General features: G+C 40.2%; 1 protein-coding gene across 19 annotated transcripts in view; it reads left to right on the forward strand.

The window, feature by feature from the left end:
• POGLUT3 (protein O-glucosyltransferase 3) overlaps window positions 1–20,980 on the forward strand; it is a 105,530-nt gene that overhangs the window by 34,043 nt on the left and 50,507 nt on the right. For 5 of the 19 annotated variants that reach the window (XM_073808245.1, XM_019941933.3, XM_019941934.3 and 2 more), the window contains 2 exons: window positions 13,389–13,549; window positions 15,382–15,544. In XM_073808245.1, the coding sequence (XP_073664346.1) occupies window positions 13,389–13,549; window positions 15,382–15,544 (324 nt within the window). Of the gene's footprint in view, window positions 1–11,934; window positions 13,310–13,388; window positions 13,550–15,381; window positions 15,545–16,130; window positions 16,552–18,312; window positions 18,448–20,980 lie in introns of those variants that run through there. The other 14 variants (XM_073808241.1, XM_019941940.3, XM_019941939.3 and 11 more) reach the window with 8 other exon arrangements.

The following is a 20,980-nucleotide window of genomic DNA, read 5'->3' on the forward strand; positions in this document are numbered from 1 at the left end:
CCCAACGTATCATGGACTGCCCGTATGCTAGAAAAGCGGTCCATGTCTTTCAGACAGACCTACCACCATATTTAATTCATTACCTCTATGGTTTAATTGAGTCCTATTTTTGGATATCAGTAAAGGGGCCAGAATTTACAAAACAAAACAAGATGGAGAGAATCAGATATCCAGATTTATTTTTCTATGCTATACATTACTTCATCACATCCTACCTGAAAGAAAACAAATTTTTGCAAACAAATCCAAAGTGATTCAAAACCAAATAATGACTTTTAAAATTTAATGTCATTGTTAATAAAGAATAGACCACACCCATCTACAATACCAAGTAAACAGTTCTTTTCATTTCCACTTTTCTTCTGTAAAATACACCGGGCATTACTACTTCATTACAACTGACATTTCTTCTCATTTTTGAGAAATTGTTGACTGTTTACAGATTAAGTACAATTCCGTACCTCTTCTTGATGCACTGAGACATATTCATGTAAAGTACATAATAGCTTCTGATGTTACATTATCATTTTTATTGTGTAACAAAGCTTCATTTAGGACTTTTTTCCAAAGAGCCATTGAGATTTTATGATAAAATATTTAATACATTATAAAGAATGATCACAATTTTTTTTTGTTATTGAGAAAGAAAAATTTAGATACTAGAATCTGAAAGTTAAAATGATAGTAATAATGCATAACAACAGTATTGCCAGTAAAATATCTTTTATATGTGTTAAGTTTCCATAAGTAAGTTACATAATTTGGAGTAGAGACAAGCATTTGTACTGCTGGCATTACTTCATTTCACCCCAGGTACTGATTTTGTTATAGAATTATTCTAGGAGTGCTTAAGAGTATGTTTGGGTAAATAAATGTAACTACATCTAGAGACAAAACTTAATAAGCTCTTCTGGATGAGATAATACCATAGATGAGATAAGCAGTTTGGAATAACTGATCAGAAGAGTAATAATTATCATTAATACCATTTAGCAGAGGGATTCAAGGGGAAATGTTCAAAGCAAGCCCTTTGGGATATGATTCTGCAGTAATTTCTGATGAGGTGGAATGTTGGCTTGTCAGGTCAGCAAGAAGCCCTTTAAAAAAAACCCAAGCTGATCATTGTGAGGCAAGTTTGCTAGAGAGCACTTGGAAAAGCAGCAGCCCTTTGGATAAGGATTACTTCAAGGGTTAACTCCTTTTGAAAATGTATTGCAAATTGTAATCCAAACCAGTGAGCTTTAATTGATGTCCACGTCAAACTTTCTTTGAATCGTGAAGTGGGTAATGGTTTGCAAGCCATGGACTTTCTGAACCTCCATTATCCCTGATGGGAACCCAGAGGTTCCCATGGTGGTGGCATTTAGGAAACCTCAAGCATTTTCTCAGAGTTCTGTGTCCCAAAGCAAAGACTAAATAGCCATTTGAGAACTATCTTTCTTTCCCCCTCGGCTTACATATTTGGTCAGTGTGTAGGTAGGGGTGTGGCGGAGGGAGTCTCATATTACAACATTAAGTTCCTTAAAGTTAAAGCTACTTCCAAAATGTTGGATTTGAGTTGATTTTCTAACATCTTTAAGTTTTCATGATACAGAGAATGAATTAGTTAAGTACGATAATTGTGGGTATTGAGACAGTGAAGGCACTTTCTGCCTTCACTGCCTGGACCTGGAATGAAACTATGGGGGCATCACTTTCTTTCAACCTTGTAGAATTGCCTAGGCTCCTCTGAGAACGTTTCTCTTTCTGTATTTTTTTCCTGTCAGGACACATTATAAGAATTAACATTAAATTGCCTGAATATGTGAAAAAAAAAAAAAACATGCTCTGCATTCTTATTCATGAAAATGAAAGGATGCACCAGATTTGCACGAGAACAGTTGTCTTGCTACCTAACTCTATATAACTAACAGTGTAGAGAGTGTGGTCAAAATTTTGGATGTAGTTGTCTTTGAGAAGAAGCCATGAATAATATAATAAACAAAGCCAAGATGTTGAGGTAATATACTTTATCTATTGATCAAAACTTATTGGCTCTAACCTGCCTTGCAGTTGTCCTAGTAATATAACAGCCTTACAAGAGGCATTCATATCCAATTCTGTAGCTCTGAGCAGCTTCCCTAACATTCAACTTGAATTAACTAACCCTTGCCTTACAAGTTTCAGTGGAAGATGTCTAAGCATCTGTGTAAAGAGAATAAGTGAGAAGCAAAGGCTAAAAACTCTAGTTTTTAATTTTCTTGTATTCCTTTGTTGGGTTATTCAACAAATATTTAGTCACTGTTTGCTGTATGTTCAGAATGTCTGGCACTCTGCTTAAGGAGATGGCAATCCAGTGATGAGACACCCAGTGTGAAAAAAGTTCAGAGACAAGTGAGCATTGAATAATTCAGGCTCTGGAAAACAATCTGGAAATAACTGTACTCACTCAACACATGTTATCATGCTGGGTAGTGGGATCTGAGGCTAGGTAGAAGCCTAACTCTTTCACTTACCACTGTATAACCACAGGCAAGATTTTTCACACTTCATGGTTTCAACTCCTTTTACTGTAAAATGAATATAATAATACCTACCTCGCTGGGCACCCATAGTGATTAAATGAGATAGTGCATGTGGAAGCACCTAACAGAGTGGCTGTCACACAACACATGCTTAACATTTAATTCCAGGTGCACATCCCTCTGCAGGGAATGATGTGCTGTGACAGGGTGCAAGGTTCCCATAACATTCAGCAGCATCATGAAGGTACTAGATATAACATGAAATATTGTCTTCATCTTCCATAAAGTTATTGTCAGATTGACAATAAATTCTCTTCTAGTTGTTTTATTTTAATCATGTGATGGATCCAGAGTGAAGAAGCAGAAAGAAAGAGTGAAGGGAGTGAAAGGGCAATTGACATATGAGTACAATATGAATAATTGGGACTCTTCAGGCTGAAATACAGAGGCCCAAGGGAGACAGAGTTGGAATCTTATGAACTCTCAGACAGAGCTAAATATGGATTTGTTCACCATGTCTTGAAATATTAGGGTATACCCCTTGAAATATTAGCAAAAGCAATCTTAGCATGATAAAATGCAGGAAACCACCCTTGAGAACATCTAGTTCAAATCCTTCATATTATAGATGAAGAAATTCTGGTCCATAGAGAAGAGTTTCCCAAATTCTTACTCATTTGTTCATCAAGGGCTTACTGATCCCCTACTCTATATCAGACATCATTCCAGAAGACAGGGTAGGCAAGGTCTTTGCTCTTATGGATTATATTTTAATCAATAAAAAAGTAAATAAATGAAGAAGATGATGTGATAATAAATGAGATAAAGACAAGTAAACCAATTAATTTGATAGAAAGTGACTGTAGTTTTGGAGGGTCATGGAAGACCTTTCTAAGGATGTGACGTTTTAGCTAAGGCATAAATGATACAAAGGAATGGCCGTGAGACAAATAGGGAAGAGCATTCCAGGTGGAGAAAACAGCAAGTGCAAAGCCCAGTGGAACCAGCTTGGCTTGCTGGAGGAACAGAAAGAAGGCCAAGTGCTGAGTGGTGGGGAGAGGAGTATGAGAAAAGTGACAGATAAGGTAGAGAGCCAGATTCTGTACAGACTTGAAGACCAATGGAGTTTGGACTTCTAAGCATGATTGGAAGCTCCTGGAGAGATTTAAGCAGGGGAGTGGAATGCATAATGTAACTAACTTTTTAAAAATGTCACTCTGGCTGCTGTGTGGAGCCTGGATGGAAGGGAGGTCAGAGTGGAAGTAGGCAGAGAAGTAGGGAGTTCTGGTGTTTGTCCAGGTGAGAGATGGTGGTGGCTTGGGCCATGGAGGTGGCCATGGAAATACTGCTACTAGCTAGACTACAAATTCCAGGAAGGCTTGGAGCTGTCTCTTTTGTGCACTTTTATATTCCAAGCTTCCAGAACAGTGCCTGGAACGTAATACCTACTCAAAAAATATTAGTTGAATAAATGAGTGAATAGTTACTTTCTGAAGTTAGACTTGAATCAGGTTTAAGATAAGTAAAAGTGTAAGTTCTTCTCAGTTCATGTATGTTTGCCTTAATAGAGTTTAAAACAGTAAATGTTCTTTAGACCTTCGACTAAAATCAGTGCAATGTTCTTAGCAAATCATGGCCCAAACCCTGGCATCAGCCAATGCATTCAGTGAAGTGTGAGGTCCAGTCCAGTGACGTCAATAAGTCTTACCCAGCGCCCCCCTAACCCCCAGCCCCCCACCGCTGTCTTGAGCATGGCATTTAGACTGTGTTTGTGGAATCTGCAATGCAAGGTTTGGTTTTCTCACACTCCTGCTATTAATTTAAGTGCAACTTGGAGATCCAAGAGGGGTAGGTGGCCCATGATAAATAATTAATGCTTTTGAGTTTCTCTACAGGAAAAGGAAAAGCCTAAGGGTAATTCTCTTTACTGCCTGCTATCTACCTCTGTTGAGGAAGGTGATACACAAATTCCATTCCCCACTCTCCATCCATCCACCCCTTTACTGCCTGTTCTGTCATTTTGCAGATCGCACTCACTTAGTATTTCATTTGTGCCAGAACAGGTATATGGGCCTTACATGTATTAACTCACTTAATCCTCACAAAAACCCCATGAGGTATTGTTATTACCCTTATCCCTACTTTACAGATGAGAAAACAGAGACACAGAGAGGTTTAAATCACACAGTTAATAAAGATCAGGGACAGCATTCAAACCAGTCAGTCTGACATTAATTTACCCTCTCGGTATTTTAATTTCCTCATTGGTAGAATGAAATAAAAGTATCTACCTCACAGAGTTCTTGTAAAGATTAAATTAATTAATATAAGTAATCATGCCTGGTCTAGAATTAGCATCATATAAATCTTAGTTATGACTAGCTTTCCAGTATTATTCCTATGGAGAAATTACGTTTCACATACATGATTTTTTGTATGTGCAGGGTCACCTCTCTCACTTATGTCAAATACTGACTGAGTTGCTTCACAGCAATGAATGTAGAACTCATTCATTACCCCAGAAGTTGAGCAAATATGTATTGATTGATCCTGGGTCAGAGACCGTGCTAGGCCCTGGGGCACGAAGAGAAATGAGACACAATACCTGTCCTCAAGGAGCTGACAGAGAGTGAAACCAACAGGAGCATGACAAGCAATTCAATACAGTTTGGCAAATATAGAGGTGACAATGGATGTTTTCCCAGGTGGTTTGGGTAAAAGGTATAAATAGATTAAGAAAGAAATAAGACAAACCTAAGAAGACAGAAAGCCCTGAGGCCAGATGAGGGGCTGGCACTTAAACTCTTAGTTTGGCCTTGGTGTGTACAGCTCGTCTTTTCTGTGGCACCTTCCTTAGAGTGATTAATCAGTAAGAAATGACTCTCTGTGATCTGAACCAGTACAGGAAGTATACATCCTTCATGTTACTTAGATTATTTTTTCCTTTTGTTGTGACTTTGTGTCACATGAGAATAAGCATTCAAGAAGATTGCACAGGTCAATTTTTTTTATATATATATTTATTTTTGGCTGTGTTGGGTCTTCGTTTCTGTGCAAGGGCTTTCTCTAGTTGTGGCAAGCGGGGGCCACTCTTCATCGCCGGTGCGCAGGCCTCTCACTATCGCGGCCTCTTGTTGCGGAGCACAGGCTCTAGACGCGCAGACTCAATAGTTGCGGCCCACAGGCTTAGTTGCTCCGCGGCATGTGGGATCTTCCCGGACCAGGGCTCGAACCCGTGTTCCCTGCATTGGCAGGCAGATTCTCAACCACTGCACCACCAGGGAAGCCCAGGTCAATTTTTTAAATATAGAAAAGGTTGTCTTTTATTTTAGGTTGGTTCAATGACAGCCATTCAGGGAGATTAAATGGGCTTTATTATCTAGCTTGGCTTGAATGCTGGTGCCATTATTTCCTGCCACTCTTTGTTTTTGTTGTCTCCTGCTTGCATCACTTTTCCTTATCTGAGCTTCCCTTCCTCTAGACTTCCTTCTATGTTTTAACTTTTCTATGATCAAAAGAACACATTTTTTCAATACACCTGCTTGCTTTTTTCTAATCTCTGCCCTTTCTGAGTCTTGGCTATGGGCTGAGCCAAAAAATAGCCTCTGATATCAGGGGCCATGGCTGTCAAAAAACAATTCTTTTCAGCAAACAGGGAGAGGAGAGGCCAGGACCTGGATTGTAAAGCTGCTGTTACAACCACTGAACAAGGGCTTTTGCATTCTTTACTTTTCCTCTTCCTGGCTGAGAACTCATAGTAGTTGTCCTAAAGCTTTCCCTAGATCATGAGTGATAAGAAATCTGGACCTGGAAGTATCACCTTTCTGGAGCAGGAAAACAAAAGGGCAACACTTTCCCAAGATGGTGAGTTTCCTTGGGGTTTCAGGGTTTGAAAGGTCCTTGCTTGGACAGACTGATCCTGTGTCTGCTATGACACTAACTCAGTGTTTACGCTGCGACTTGGACACAGTTCCCACCCCGTGCACTCATTTGTGCTTTTCTGTGTGTTGTGGTTGCTGGGCAATATAAAACAAAAATGTGTTTGAATTCCTGTGTGGGAAGCAAACTTTAATGCTGCTTTGATCTCCTACAATTCAAATGACAAATCCACTTTTACAGGATTCGGTGTAATTGAACAATTCGTTCTAGGATTTACTGATGACTGAACCTGTGAGACTAGGATAGGGTGAGGGATATGGGGAATATTTGGGAAGCGGTCCTCGAAGGCAAGAGCAGATGGTTGATAGAGATAAGGATGCTTAGCTGCCTGGAAGGCAGAATAAGGTGTAATAAGATGGGTCATGTACCCGGAAGGTCAGCGAAGCAAACTGATACGTGTATAGAAACCAAGGAAATAAGAAAAGTGGAGAAAAAAATGTGAATTGAGGAGATGAAAGGAAGGTGAGAACAGCCAAAAGTGGAATTGATGCCCTTGGCAAGAGGAGATGATAAGGGAACAATTTTGAGAAATTTGAGATTTTTCTGACAAGAAAATAGAAGCTGTAATTCCTATTTTCTGGTCTGGGGAATTTGTTTGCTTTCAACATTTGTCTGACTGTTCTCAATCACATTTGAATACTCATTGTCACCTTTTTAATTGGGAAAAATCACTTTGAGCTGATATCAATTGCATTGTTTATTAATGGGGTTAATAGTACCCAGAGACAGTGAGATAGGTCATGAGGCCATGGACTTGCAAATGAGGCATGAGTACCCATCCCAGTTCTCCAGCTCCAGCCTGCTGGCCTCTGTAAATGAGGACAGCAATACCTGTGCAGCATTGTGAGGATTATGACTGCAGAATCCTGGGAGAGGGTGGGTGCTCAATATATAGCATCTTCCCTTATTATCTGTTATTGCTATTATTTCATCTGAAGACAGGGAGATTGACCTGATTATGCTTTAAACCCCTTTTCAGTTTTATAAGATTTCTCAATGATTTAATTCTGATGTGAGAATGATGAGTCTTTTGACCATACATTTTGTTTATTTATTTATTTTTGGCTGTGTTGGGTCTTCGTTGCTGCATGTGGGCTTTCTCTCTAGTTGCAGCGAGCAGGGGCTACTCTTCGTTGTGGTGCACAGGCTTCTCATTGCAGTGGCTTCTCTTGTTGCGGAGCACGGGCTCTAGGCGCACGGGCTTCAGTAGTTGTGGCATGCAGGCTCAGTAGCTCTGGATCGCAGGCTCTAGAGTGCAGGCTCAGTAGTTGTGGCACACAGGCTTAGTTGCTCCACGGCATGTGGGATCTTCCCAGACCAGGGATCAAACCCATGTCCCCTGCATTGGCAGGTGGATTCTTTAATCACTGCACCACCAGGGAAGTCCTGACCATACATTTTGGTCAGGACTTCTCATCATTTCCTGAGAAGATTTACTGAGAAGATATCTTCCAGATAATCTCATCTGTGTCCATTTTTAAAAATTGTGCATAACAAACCATCCCAAAGCCTAAAGGCTTAAAATGACTTCAGTTTATTAGCTCACAATTCTAAGGGACAGCCATTTGTTCTGGGCTCAGCTGGGTGGTTCTCCTAGTCTTGCCTGGGATCACTCCCTTGGCTCCAGTCGTCTGGCAGCTGGATGGCATCTGGATGGTCTAAGAAAGCTTCACTCACATCTCTGGCAATTGGTGATAGCACTCTGCTGGGTCCTCCTCTGCACATGAACACATCCTCCAGGAGGCTAGCCCCCGCTTCTTCAGACCAGAGAATCAAGATTCCAAGAGGGAGAGGGCAGAAGCTGCAAGGCTTCTTGAGGCCTAGGCTCAGAAGCCTCACAATTTCACTTTATCATTTTCAATTGGTCTAAGCAAGCACAAGGCCAGCCCAGATTCAAGGGGGCAGAGGAGGGACAAAGTCACTCCACGAAGGAGTATACCTTCTGCCATGAAAGGAACCATGGACGCCTGCTTTGTAAACAACCTACCGTGCCTTTAACTCTCTTTCACAGGTGACAAAGGCAAGAGAGTTAAATATTTGGCCAAGATCACCAGCTAGAACCTGACCCTCATTCAGTGCTCTTTCTACTATTTGATGGCAGCTCAAGAACAGGCCAGAGTTTGGTTCTCAGGGAGCAGACAAGTGGGGCAAAAGACTGGAAGATAAAGAGACAACTGTGTATCATTTACTGAGCACATTCTCAATGGTTAGTACATAATTAGTCATCAAAATAGAGATGAGGACAGAGACCTGCTCAGAAAAAGGTGGACAAAGAAAAGTGAGTAGCAAAGGTCGGCAAGGGCACAGTGGGGGAGTACAAGGAAGATGGGGAGATGGGTTCATTACTCAAGGATGGAAAACAAAGGAAAAGAAATTTAACATAGAAGGAGGAACCTCAGAGGACAGACTCATTCAGCAGGTGCTAGAATGGAAAAAGACAGCACACAGCAAACTAAGATTCCTGTGAATGAAGAAAGAGCATTTTGACTTGGAGCAGAGGGCTGGGACTACGGCCCAGCAAGAAAAGACCTGATTTAGTTTAGTCAAGTTAATCAGGGTAGAACAAATTACATGTATAGACAGCAGTCCCTTGTGATATGTTGAGTCAAGCTGCACTAATGAAGCAAATAATCTGTGTACTGGTGATTTATCTATATGTATGTTGTATGTCCTTTGTAACCTTGAGGTTATTCTCTTGGGTATAAAGTGGACCGTGTGCTCTAAATGACTGGCTGAATATATAACAAACCAAAATAGATGAGGAAGAGCCCTGTACAGGCTGGCCATGAACTTGGTTCAACTCCATTTGCAAGCAACTGTTACCTCTCTCAGACTAAGGCTAGCTGAAACTTAAAATATTGTCTTTTTAAGTTTCATACATCAAGATACCCCTGCTTTGTGTTCAGGTTTTTTTTTTCTTTTTTGCTAATGTTGAGCTAATTTGATGTTTTATTTTTTAAGTAAATAAATGAGTCTAAACCACTGGTTTTACAGTTGGTGTGCTCCTTTTAGTACAAGAAGCTCAGTCAACCATTGCAAGTGTACAGACTGTATTTTATAGTGCACAGGGCTTATGGGAATATAAAGCTTAAGGCGGTAAATTACTGATGCCTAGAGTAATACCTAGAGTAGACTTTTATGTCATTCATAGTTTCCCTTCCTGGGTTATCCTTACTTCAAGGGCCAGAACTATTTATGTTTACTTATTTAGTAACACGTAAACACAATGCCAGTTTTTACTACCTTACCCTTGAATCTTCTCACTCTTGGCTGTACATGTTCACCCACTTCCCTGACAACCTTGGAATACTTCTGCTTTAAAAGCCACTGGATTTCTTCAAAATCTTGCTCTTTCATGTATCTACATATAACCACTATATGGTTTTATATATAGTGACAGTAGTTAATAACACTGTATTGAATATTTCAAAGTTGCTAAGAGAGTAGAGATCTTAAAAGTCCTCATCACAAGAAAAAAGTTTGTAACTATATGTGGTGACAGATGTTAACTAGACATCTGTTGTGGTGATCATTTCACAGTATATACAAATATTGAATCATTATGTTGTACCCCTGAAACTAATGTTGTAAAATAAAGTTTTTAAAATTAAATAATAATGTCAATTATACCTCAATAAATTTGAGATACATCCTTCAGGCCGTATGTCATCTTCTTAGGGAAATATTTGCTTCTGCCTCATATAAGCAGGGCCCCTTGTTATATGCTCTTATAACACCTGTTTAATTTTTTATTGTTTGTCCCCACTCCTACCCCAACAGAATGTAAATTCCATGAGGGCAAGGACTTGACTTGTTCACCGCTCTTTGCCCAGAGTTCAAACATGTGTTGAATGAAGAAATCATACTTACCACTCTTTGTTATCTTATATTTGTATAATTATTGGACTCATATCTGTCTCTCTCATTAGGCGGTAAGCTCTCTAGGATAGTAGCTATATCAGCTCTGCTTGCCATTGTATCCCTGCATCTTCTCTGCAGGAGGCTTTCCACAAATATATATTTAATACATTTTATTACAACCATGTGAAACGTGCAGAGGAAAAGATCACATCAAAAGGGCAATACCGGGGCTTCCCTGGTGGCGCAGTGGTTGAGAGTCCGCCTGCCGATGCAGGGGACACGGGTTCGTGCCCCGGTTCGGGAAGATCCCACATGCCGCAGAGCGGCTGGGCCCGTGAGCCATGGCTGCTGAGCCTGCGCCTCCGGAGCCTGTGCTCCGCAACGGGAGAGGCTGCAACAGTGAGAGGCCCGCGTACCGCGAAGAAAAAAAAAAAAAGGGCAATACCGATTGCATTAGGATTGTGAAAATATGACTGATATTTTTCTCTATCTACAAGAAACATTATAATGTAAAATGATAATATAAATAAAAACTCACATTAAAAAGAAACATATATTGTACTTATAGAATAAACATAATTTTACAAAAATTAAAAGTGGAATTGATACCTGTAATTACTGTATTCTAAGAGACCGGGTGTTTGATTTTTTTCCCTAGTGTGTCTAAATGAGTGCATCATTTTCACATAGATATAAGCACAGATAAAATGTTGTACTTTGTTTTTTCTGCTTCATGTTATGTCACATGCTACATTGCCTGAGTAATTATTTTTAGCAACTGCATAATGTTCAGTTAAATTAATGTACTTTGCGGGGGGTGGGGAGTGGGAGGGTATTTCTTTAAGATACATGTCCTGGAGTAGAATTCACACTGTCTGAGTATTCACATAGAGGTACAGATTTCTGACTTCATTGGCCAAATGTTAACAAGAAACAGTCAGTGATGGATTTGAGTGCAAGTGTGGAATGAGTGCTTGAGATGAAATTAAATGAAGTGTGATTATTTTAAAAGAGACTCAATGTTATATGGAGGCTTTAGAAAAAAATAATAAAGTTACGTTTATTAGAGAGTTCCTAAGTCGGGTAGCTTGACTGTCCTCTGAAATGAGAAGGATGTGTTGAGAAGGGGGCAGGGATGCTGCTGAATGTTGGGGTCTGATAATTTGGAAGGGTTTTTGAGGAACTAGAGGTCATGTACAAATGTGGGACATTAGGGAATTTCCTGGACATCCAGTGGTTAGGGCTCAGCACTTTCACTGCCTGGGGCCCGGGTTCGATCCCTGGTTGGGAAACTAAGATCCTGCAAACTGTGAGGTGTGGCCAAAAAAAAAAAAATATATATATATATATATATATATGTATGTATGTATGTATGTATATGTGTGTGTGTGTGTATATATATATATATATATATATATATATATATGACATTAATAAATGAGGTAGTAACAAGTTGGAGGCAGCCAGTACTGGTTAGAAACTGGTACTTGTGGTCTCTTAGTCTGTTAGTAAGAATAGTAGCAATAGAGACAGGAGTGACCAGGTGTCAGAGGGATGGCAATGGCAAAATGGGAGGCACCAATGCAAATTATGCGGATTAGACATGATGACTGTTGCGTAATGCTTTTCAAAATGCAAGTCTGGGCAGGATGGCCTCTGGCTTCCCTCTTGATTATTTTATAAAATGACAGTATCATAGCCCCAAGCAGGAGCCTGACTTGCAACCATCACAGTTCATTGCCTTTAACCCCAAATTAGCCATTCTGCAGCTGTCTTGCTCACCACTTTCTTAGGAATACAAACTCTCTAACACTTGTGCTTCACAGAGGACCCTGGATAAAAGGCAACTGCGGAGTCACATGAACTTCTTTCCAAAACAGCAGAACTGGGGCTTCCCTGGTGGCGCAATGGCTGAGAGTTCCCCTGCCGATGCAGGGGACACGGGTTCGTGCCCCGGTCCGGGAAGATCCCACATGCCGCGGAGCGGCTGGGCCCGTGAGCCATGGCCGCTGAGCCTGCATGTCCGGAGCCTGTGCTCCGCAACGGGAGAGACCACAACAGTGAGAGGCCCGCGTACCGCAAAATAAATAAATAAATAACAGCAGAACTTCTCGAGCTTGGGGCCCAACAACAAGCCTGGCTTTTTCATCAGAGCTTTGTCAAACTGACCACTTGATGAAATTTGTCATTATGTTCTTCAGACTCCCCTTTCTGCTTTATTTGCCTCAGTCCAGGGCAGTCTCCCTCTGGATTGAATATTCTCTCATTTCCAAACAGTTCTAGGGTCCTCCTGAAATGAAGCAAATGATCTGCTTTAAAAAAAAAAAAAAATCACAACTCATGATTTAACTAAGGACTTAGAGCAGCATTTTCATTTGAAAGAAGACTAAGCAGGTAAGGGCAGGGGAGAAGGAAAAATAAATAATGGCAGAATTTCAGTTCTGGCACTCTGGAAGTGTGCATCAGACACATCTGTGCTTTGGATGACCTTTCCTATCCATCTCAAATCGCACTGCCCTTACTACTGAGCATTAGCCATGTCCTCATTCATGGGCTTTTGTGTCTGTGTGTTTAAAGAATTCCATTATCTAAGACCATTACATTCAACAATTTCTTTTCTGCATGTAAGCTTTTCTCTTTGACCACTGAATGGGCAAGTAAGGACACTATCTGTTATATTCACCATTGAATCCCCATTGCCTACATTGCTCAATAAACATCTAATCATTACCGAATGAATGAATGCGTAATCAGAACTGGAATATTCTAGTTTCCCCATGTCATTAAAATATCTATCATTCAGTTGCATTATTAGGTCAGGTTTGCACAATGCTCAACCCACATTGTCCTCAGCAACTTGATTATTTCAACTACTAGCAGACACTTTTAGATTGTCATCGAATTTATATGATTACAGCCAAAATACATCCATGGTGGTGAAGAGGAAACTCCGACTAGAGCCAATTTTTCCCCTGGACTTATAGTTTATGCAACGCCTCCACTAGGTAAAGTTTGACCCACCACGAGTTTGCACTTCATGCAAAGAAATTTAAAGCATGCATTGATATTTTTGTTTTATTTCAGCAAACTCCAGAAGACAAAGAGGGATATCAGATGGCTTCAAGGAGTAACTGGTGAATGGTTTGAAGAAGTTCAAAGGAAAAAGTTTTGCAATGAAACAGATGTTAGCCAAATGTTAAAACAACCAGTTACATACAGACTGAGAAAGGGGATGGTAGAAAATGGTGAGATCTTAGGACACCTCATTGTAGATAAAGGCTCAGTGGGATCTCCAATTTAACCAATCATGTTCAGGATTATTTTTAAATCATAAGGGGCAAAATTCACAATAAAAAGAGTGAACTGAAAATGGACTGTACTGTCTTGAGGGTATGTTTAGAGTCAGGCAAGATAGCACAATGGTTAAGAACACAGGCATCAGTATCAAAAAGGGCCTGGATTCAAATCTCCACTCTGTCTGTCTCTGTATTCTCTATTCTATCAGAATTCATGTGACTCTGTTCAAATTACTTATTCTTATTCTCTATAAGCCTCAATTCTCTCATCTTTAAATGGGTATGATAATACCTACTTCACAGGGTGGTTGTGAGAATTAAATAAAATAATACATATAAAGTACTGAACTCTAACACAGTAAGCATGTAAATAAATGGGATGATGATGCACAAGGAGGGGGAGACAGAGGAAGGGAGGGAAAGGAGAACAGGACAGGAGGGGGGTTAGGAGGGGGAAGGTGGTAGAGAAACTGCCACCCTTCTGGTACTTTGGTAACTTAAACCCCAAAAATGAGCTCAAACAAATGCCTTCCTTGGACATTCTAACTTTGTGACTACCAGCATGTCTCTCACCTTCACCAATCACTTATTTTTTAGTCTGTAAATGAGGATAATAAAAACTGCTTTCTCAGGACTGTTTGAGAATAACAAAGTGCATTTAGAAATTTTAAGTAGTAAAACAGTGTAAAGTATAGAGTCACATTGACTGCTTTTGTTATATGTTACTAACATTAGTAACATTGAGAAATATGTAACAATATATCTAAACTTATATATTGGAAATATTTTGCAACTCCCAGAAAAAAGAAATTTATCTAAAAAGTTCACAATTCAGATTTTTAGATTAACCCCATATATACCATGATGAATTTCCCCTTACCTTGAATTTCTCATTTAAAAACTCAGCATGTCCAAAAGTATTACAGTATGATGGAACTGGTATATGTTGAGCATGGCTTAGAATTTTTAATACTCATATATAATATCATATTATCTATACATATATATTATACATATTTATATTACATGCATACCCACATATAAACCGTATATGTAGCAAATACATATGCACAGAGATTTTAATGGGAATAAGGAGCACTCTAAAGGGCTTAATTTCCTTTTCCTTTACTTTCTTTGATATGAAAAGTCACGTAGTCTATCACTGTGTTTTTTTTTTTTAATTTTTATTTATTTATTTATTTTTTTGCGGTTCGCGGGCCTCTCACTGTTGTGGCCTCTCCCGTTGCGGAGCACAGGCTCCGGACGCGCAGGCTCAGCGGCCATGGCTCACGGGCCCAGCCGCTCCGCGGCATGTGGGATACTCCCAGACCGGGGCACGAACCCGTGTCGCCGGCATCGGCAGGCAGACTCTCAACCACTGTGCCACCAGGGAGGCCCTATCACTATGTTTTTAAAGCACCAAAATAAAAATTTCTGAAGGATGGGGTAGTTAAGACCAGCACAAGAACCGGATGAGGTCCCTAACACACTACCTTTGGCCTTGGATTGCCATGGGGAAAGCGCATTGAGAAAGTGTCCCAGCTGGTATGAGAGGAAGGATGTCCTGCGGAGCTGCAGGCCCCAGCACCTACTGAAAGATGCCCCACTCTTAGTGAGGCTCCTCCGCTCAGCAGAACCAAGAGGCACAGGGCCCCACCTAGTCCCGAGGTCTTCATGTGGGGATGCCTGCGTTCCTAGACTGCATGGGTGGGGGTGTTAGTTCTCCAAGAGTATTTACCTGGAAATATTAATCATGCAAAATTTTTACAATTTTCTTTTAGATCCTATGGAATTACAAACATCAAGATCTAAAAATATACCTAATCAAAGAAACCCAACATCCGTTCCTTCTCAGCTGAGCTTCAGATCATCATTTGCTTCTCTATTCTCATTCAGAAAATCCAGAAAGGAGACTTTAAAGCTTCAACCACTGGGAGAGAAAGGGTGAGTTAAACTCAGCTCCTGTGACAGCTCATTAGTTATCTGATACCAGAGCCCACCAGCCTGTTTTGTGTTCAGAATGTTTAATGTTCTTAGAATTTAATTTCAGATAGTAACAAAGGAAACAGGGCTGAGCCCTCAAAGGGACAAAGTTCTTATGAAACTTTGGGCTCATCTGAAATCTAACTTCTAACCAACTGCACAGGTCTCAGGAGGTGGACATAGTGAATGATGGATTAAATGTTGAGAAATAATTATTGGCAGTTTCTCCACTGCTCCAAGAGCCTGGTCTTTGCCCTGGTCAAGTAGTTACATTTAAATTGAAACTACTCCTTACTTGGGGAGTATGTGTGTCAGGAGAATTGCAGTTTAAAGAGTAAATGAGCATAAATGAGATGAGCAAAGAGTAGAGAAAAACTGAATTATGAAATGGAGAAAAAATATATTACCATCATTAAAAATATTGAGGACAGCCATTCCTCTGTAGTTGCTTGGAATTTAAACTTAAGGTGAAGGAGGGGAAGCTCTGAGAGCAGTGGAGGTATTGTTCCAGATGGTTCCCAGTTGAGAACTGTGTAAATCAGTTCATCTTGACTCATTACGTTGTTGGATTGTTTTGTGAAAAACAAGCAAGGCTTTGCTTACATGCAATTTGCTGACTGCTAAATATTTTCAGCATGTCTTCCTGGTTGAAAAGCTTCCCACCCTCTTAAGGTGTTGGCTTGGCACATGATGTGTTCCATGTATGCCTTTAAGAGTGCATTGCAGCTCTAAATAAAAGGTGTTGGAGGTCACTCTTGCTGAAAAACAACAGGCAGCAAGCAGCTTGGTGAAGCATGCAATGAGGCTCCTGACTCGTAGAGGAGCTCTTGGGGGAATGGAAGGGTTTTGCTTCCAGCTTTCACTTGAGGCTGTTTTTGTCTTTGATGAAATAGTGAAGAGCTGAACAAAATGTAGATTTATGTGATCGTTTCCACCAGAGTCACTTACGAGGAAGTACTCTTCAAATAGTGAGTTGCTTTTCTTTGTAAAAAATGTTTTAAACTCTAGTAATTCTCTCATTTGGGAATTAAAAATTGAGGAGTATTTCCTTTATAGGAAATATTATTTTTAAGGAGAAAAGAAATATTCCTAATGTGTAGTGTGGCTGAGACTTATGATGTAATTTGTGTTTTAGGTAATTTTCTTCAAGGCAGAGTTTTATTGTAGCTGAACAATCTAACATTAGTAAACTAGGAAAAGTTGAGGAAACTGTTAACTCTATTGACAAGTTATTTCCAAGCTCATATTGTAAGTTGCTGCCAAAGTGGATCAAAGAAGATGAAAGTTCTACAATCTTCATTTTGGGTATCATGTATTTTAGTTATAGACCAAATTGAAAAAAATGAAACTCTTGCAAAATTCTGTTTAGCGATTGTTCTTCTTAAATATCACAATGACTTGTAGCTGTCTTTTAGCCAAACACAGGATACAAAAATGAAACAAATTTTATCCTTTAAGCATGTGTGTGTGTTACAGTTTTCAGAATTTGCCATCTTTAAATACATTTTATGTTCAAACCGTAAGTGGGAATAATTGTGCTGGTGCAGAATGTAATGAAGGCACTGTTTTATGCTCCTAATAGGTTTCAGAAGATAAAACATGAAAATATGCCCTTTTTATTTTTAAATATGAATGTGACCTAAATATCTGGATCTAAATCCTGAATGTGTATGTGTGTGCTGGGGGAAGGGTGTTTTTAAGGGAGCATAGTACTATGGTAGGACTATAAATTGTGTGTCATACATTCCGAGGGGCCCTTTATTCTTACGTAGAGCTTTTTTCCTTAGGCAGTTCTGATTTTTTTCAAAATACAGAATCAAGCTTCAGCATACAGACTCTGGTTCAGGAGCTCCTCCTTGCCTATAAGCGCAGTGGGAGGAACTGACAAAGAGCCCCAGAGGGCCCCAGAGGGGAGCACAGTCATCCTGTGCGAGGCAGGTTTCTACTTGCTGAAGCATCAAGACTCGACTTTGTCACACACTGTCTTCTGGAGAACAAGTCAGCAAAGCAGTTTAAGAGGATCTTCTGCAAATCACAGAGAGAAAGCCAACCCCTAGAAAGCCATGGGAACATAGTGACTTTATTAATTAATGAAAAGGCAAAAAGTTTTGCTATTTCTGATTCAAATATGACTACTGAAGTTTCTCCTCCCAAATTTATGTACTTCCCAAATTATCCCCTTATTATTTTAATCCTATTTGTAAATGATTGAACTGTACTCTCTATGACTCTACCACAACCCAGGAACAAAGAAAATTTTCCATTAATGTTTTAATTCATTTATTACTAGCCAAAAATTCAAGAAAACATACATATACAATTGTACCTTGGTATCTGCGGGGGATTGGTTCTGGGAACCTCCTGCGGATACCAAAACCCACAGGTGCTCAAGTATCTTATACAAAATGTACAGTTAGCCCTCCATAGCCACAAATTCAGCCAACCAGGGTTCCATCTGTGGTTAGTTGAATCCGCAGAACCTGTGGACACTGAGGGCTGACTGGATTGTGTATCTTTCTCCTAATATTTCCCTGTAAGTTATGTTTCCTTGTGTCTTGTTTTGGGGTATTTATTGCCTGAGATATGGAGCTCAGTCCCTGCCACAGAATTTCAGTAACTCCATCACCTCCACATAGTTCAGCAAGTACCTAATAGTGTATATCATGAGCTTGTAAATGCAGCCTTCCTGGCTGCCCAGCAATATCTGCAGTTACTTTTTCTTATTCCAGACCCCGAGTTATTCCATTGATGTACGCCTCACTGTGAATAGGTGATGTGCCACCCTCTGTTCCATGCACCAACACACTCCACAATGAAGTCGTCCCTGCAAAGGGGCCCCTTCATGTCTACACACATTCTTAAAGGTATGAAGCCATGTGCCACCAGTTCATGATGGTGATTTTAGAGATGTTGATTGTTTTCTCCTCTATACTTTCCTTTGTTGTAGTCCCAAGGACTAGGGCAAAGTGGAAGTACAAGAGAACTAGTTCATAAGACTCATGAGTAACATGTACAGTTAAATTTAAGTTGGCTTCTTTCCTTTGAGGACCATCACAGTGTATAGCATACAGTAAGCACTCACCACACAGCTGTGATTATAGCGTGACAACTGCTCTCCTGGAGTGAGGGTATGCCTGCCCACTACCCTGTTCCTTTCAGATGATTTTTTACCTGAGGATGCAGAGTTTTTGGTGGGTGCTCAAATTTACCTGATCTATCATAGGATGTACACAGCCTAGGCACTCCAGTTTACATAAGCAAAAGATCAAATGCTATTTTGGAAAGTTTAAAAGGCAGATTATTGTTTTCCCTGGATTCTGTTTTCTCTCTGTCTATCTGTCTCTCTCACTCTTCCTTTTTCTCTCTTTCCAAATGTCCTACTATGCTGCCTTCCTTTTTCCTGCTAAGTGACTAGGCTTCAGTTGGAGGACACAGGCATGTAAGACACCTAGATCAAAGGAGAGATCAGAGTAAGCAAAATCCTTCTCTGGAAATTCTCCTTCAGTGATCCCAGGTGTGGTGTCCACAGATAAACAGTAGGATTGTGGTGACAGGAGGGAGAAGCATGACAAAGGGAGTGGTTCCCAGATGATCTGGTTGATCATTATTAGAATTTCATCAGCATTTTAAAATAATGACAGATAACCAGGCCCTAGCCTTGAGATTCTGATTCAGGTCTGAAGTGGAACACTTTATTTATTTTTAATTCCCTAGGATATTTGAATGCTCATCCAGGTTTAGGAGCCATGGTTACAGAGCTTTCTACCCTCATTATGGCAAGGGCCATCAGAATTCCTGGCATGGTACTAATAGCTGAGGTGATAGCTTCTCTTTCATTTGTTTATCAAAGTCCTACTCTGGATCGGATACTGTGTTTAGTGCTGGAGGTAAAATCGTGAAAATAAGGCAAAGTCCCCACCTGAAGGACTTTAGAATCTAGTAGGGAACACCAGATGACTGCGTATGGTTGGGCAGAACTCTAGGAAGTGCTGATCACATCACAATCATCATGGATTTATTCATTATGGCAGTATATTCATTATGGCAGTTTCCTGGCAAATGACAGTAAGGATCTTGAGGAAGGGATGCTCTTTAGAAAACACACAGGGGTGACCTCTGAGTGACAGCCTGGATGACAGCCGAGTACACTGATGATTATGGTATCATATGGTGAGTGCTGTGGTGGATGCAAGGTATTCCTGCCATGAGAACATTATAGGAGAAGCAGTTAATTCAGACTGGAGGATACAGAAGCATTCCTGGAAAAAGAGAGCCAATTTCTGAAGGACACATAGGACTGAGCTAGGCAATTAAGAGTTAGGAGGTTGCGCTGGGCAGAAAGAATGGTACAGCAAAGATGCAGAGACTGGAAAAAAGTAAGAACTCATCTAGGTCATTGAGGTTCAGTGACCAAGTATAAGGTGAGACTGATAAGAGGTGGGGTGGGATCAGCTGGCAAAGGCCAGAACATAGGAACCTTATACATGCAATGCTAAGGAGCTTGGACTTGATCCTGTAGACAGCAGGGAGCCCTTAATCACTTTTTCTCTTTATTATATATGTATATGCATTCCTTTATTTATATTTATATATATATATTTTTATATATATATATATATATATATATATATATATAAAAAACAGATGAAATCACCCCCCACCCACTGACCTGGACAAACACTAATTATTTTGGTGTATTTCATGCGTGTGTGCATATTGTATATATATTTTTTCATTAAATAGAGAAGTGACATAATGAGATTTTCATTTTAGAAAAATCACTTTAGCACAGTGGTTCTCAAGCAGGGGAAATTTTGCACCCCGAAAGCCACTTGACAATGTCTAAAGACATTTCTGGTTTTCATAACTGAAGGGTGGGTGCTATTGGCATCTAGTGGGTAGGGGTCAGAGATGTTGCTAAACATCATATAACGCATGTGACAAACCACTACACAGAAGAAACGCCAGTAGTACCAAGGCTGAGAAACTGCTCTACCTATAGCTGGTGAAGTGGAAATATATGTGAGAGATCTTTAAGGTATGGCTCAGTAGGACTTGTAAGCAAATGCAGGTGAGATAGCTTTCAATCTCTTGAAATCACCCAGTCCAGAGGACTTTAACCAGCATAGCTTTTGTGATTACACTGTTGTTTTTATTCACTCTACAAGCGGAAGCATACTTATGTTTCTTCAGTGGAAGAAACATAAATTAACTTGAAGGTGGGCCTGGAAGTGACCATGGAGACTCTGGGCCTCCAAGCCTCCTGAGTCCTATACCCTGCCTGCAACCTAAATCCACACGGCCTTGCACACTGTCAGGGAACATGCATCCTCCCACTCACAGCACACCCTCCCACTCGGTGACACTCTGTCCCAATTGTGCCACCTGCTACCCTCA

This window comes from Tursiops truncatus, chromosome 8 (assembly GCF_011762595.2).
Source record: "Tursiops truncatus isolate mTurTru1 chromosome 8, mTurTru1.mat.Y, whole genome shotgun sequence".
Taxonomy (NCBI): Eukaryota; Metazoa; Chordata; class Mammalia; order Artiodactyla; family Delphinidae; genus Tursiops; species Tursiops truncatus.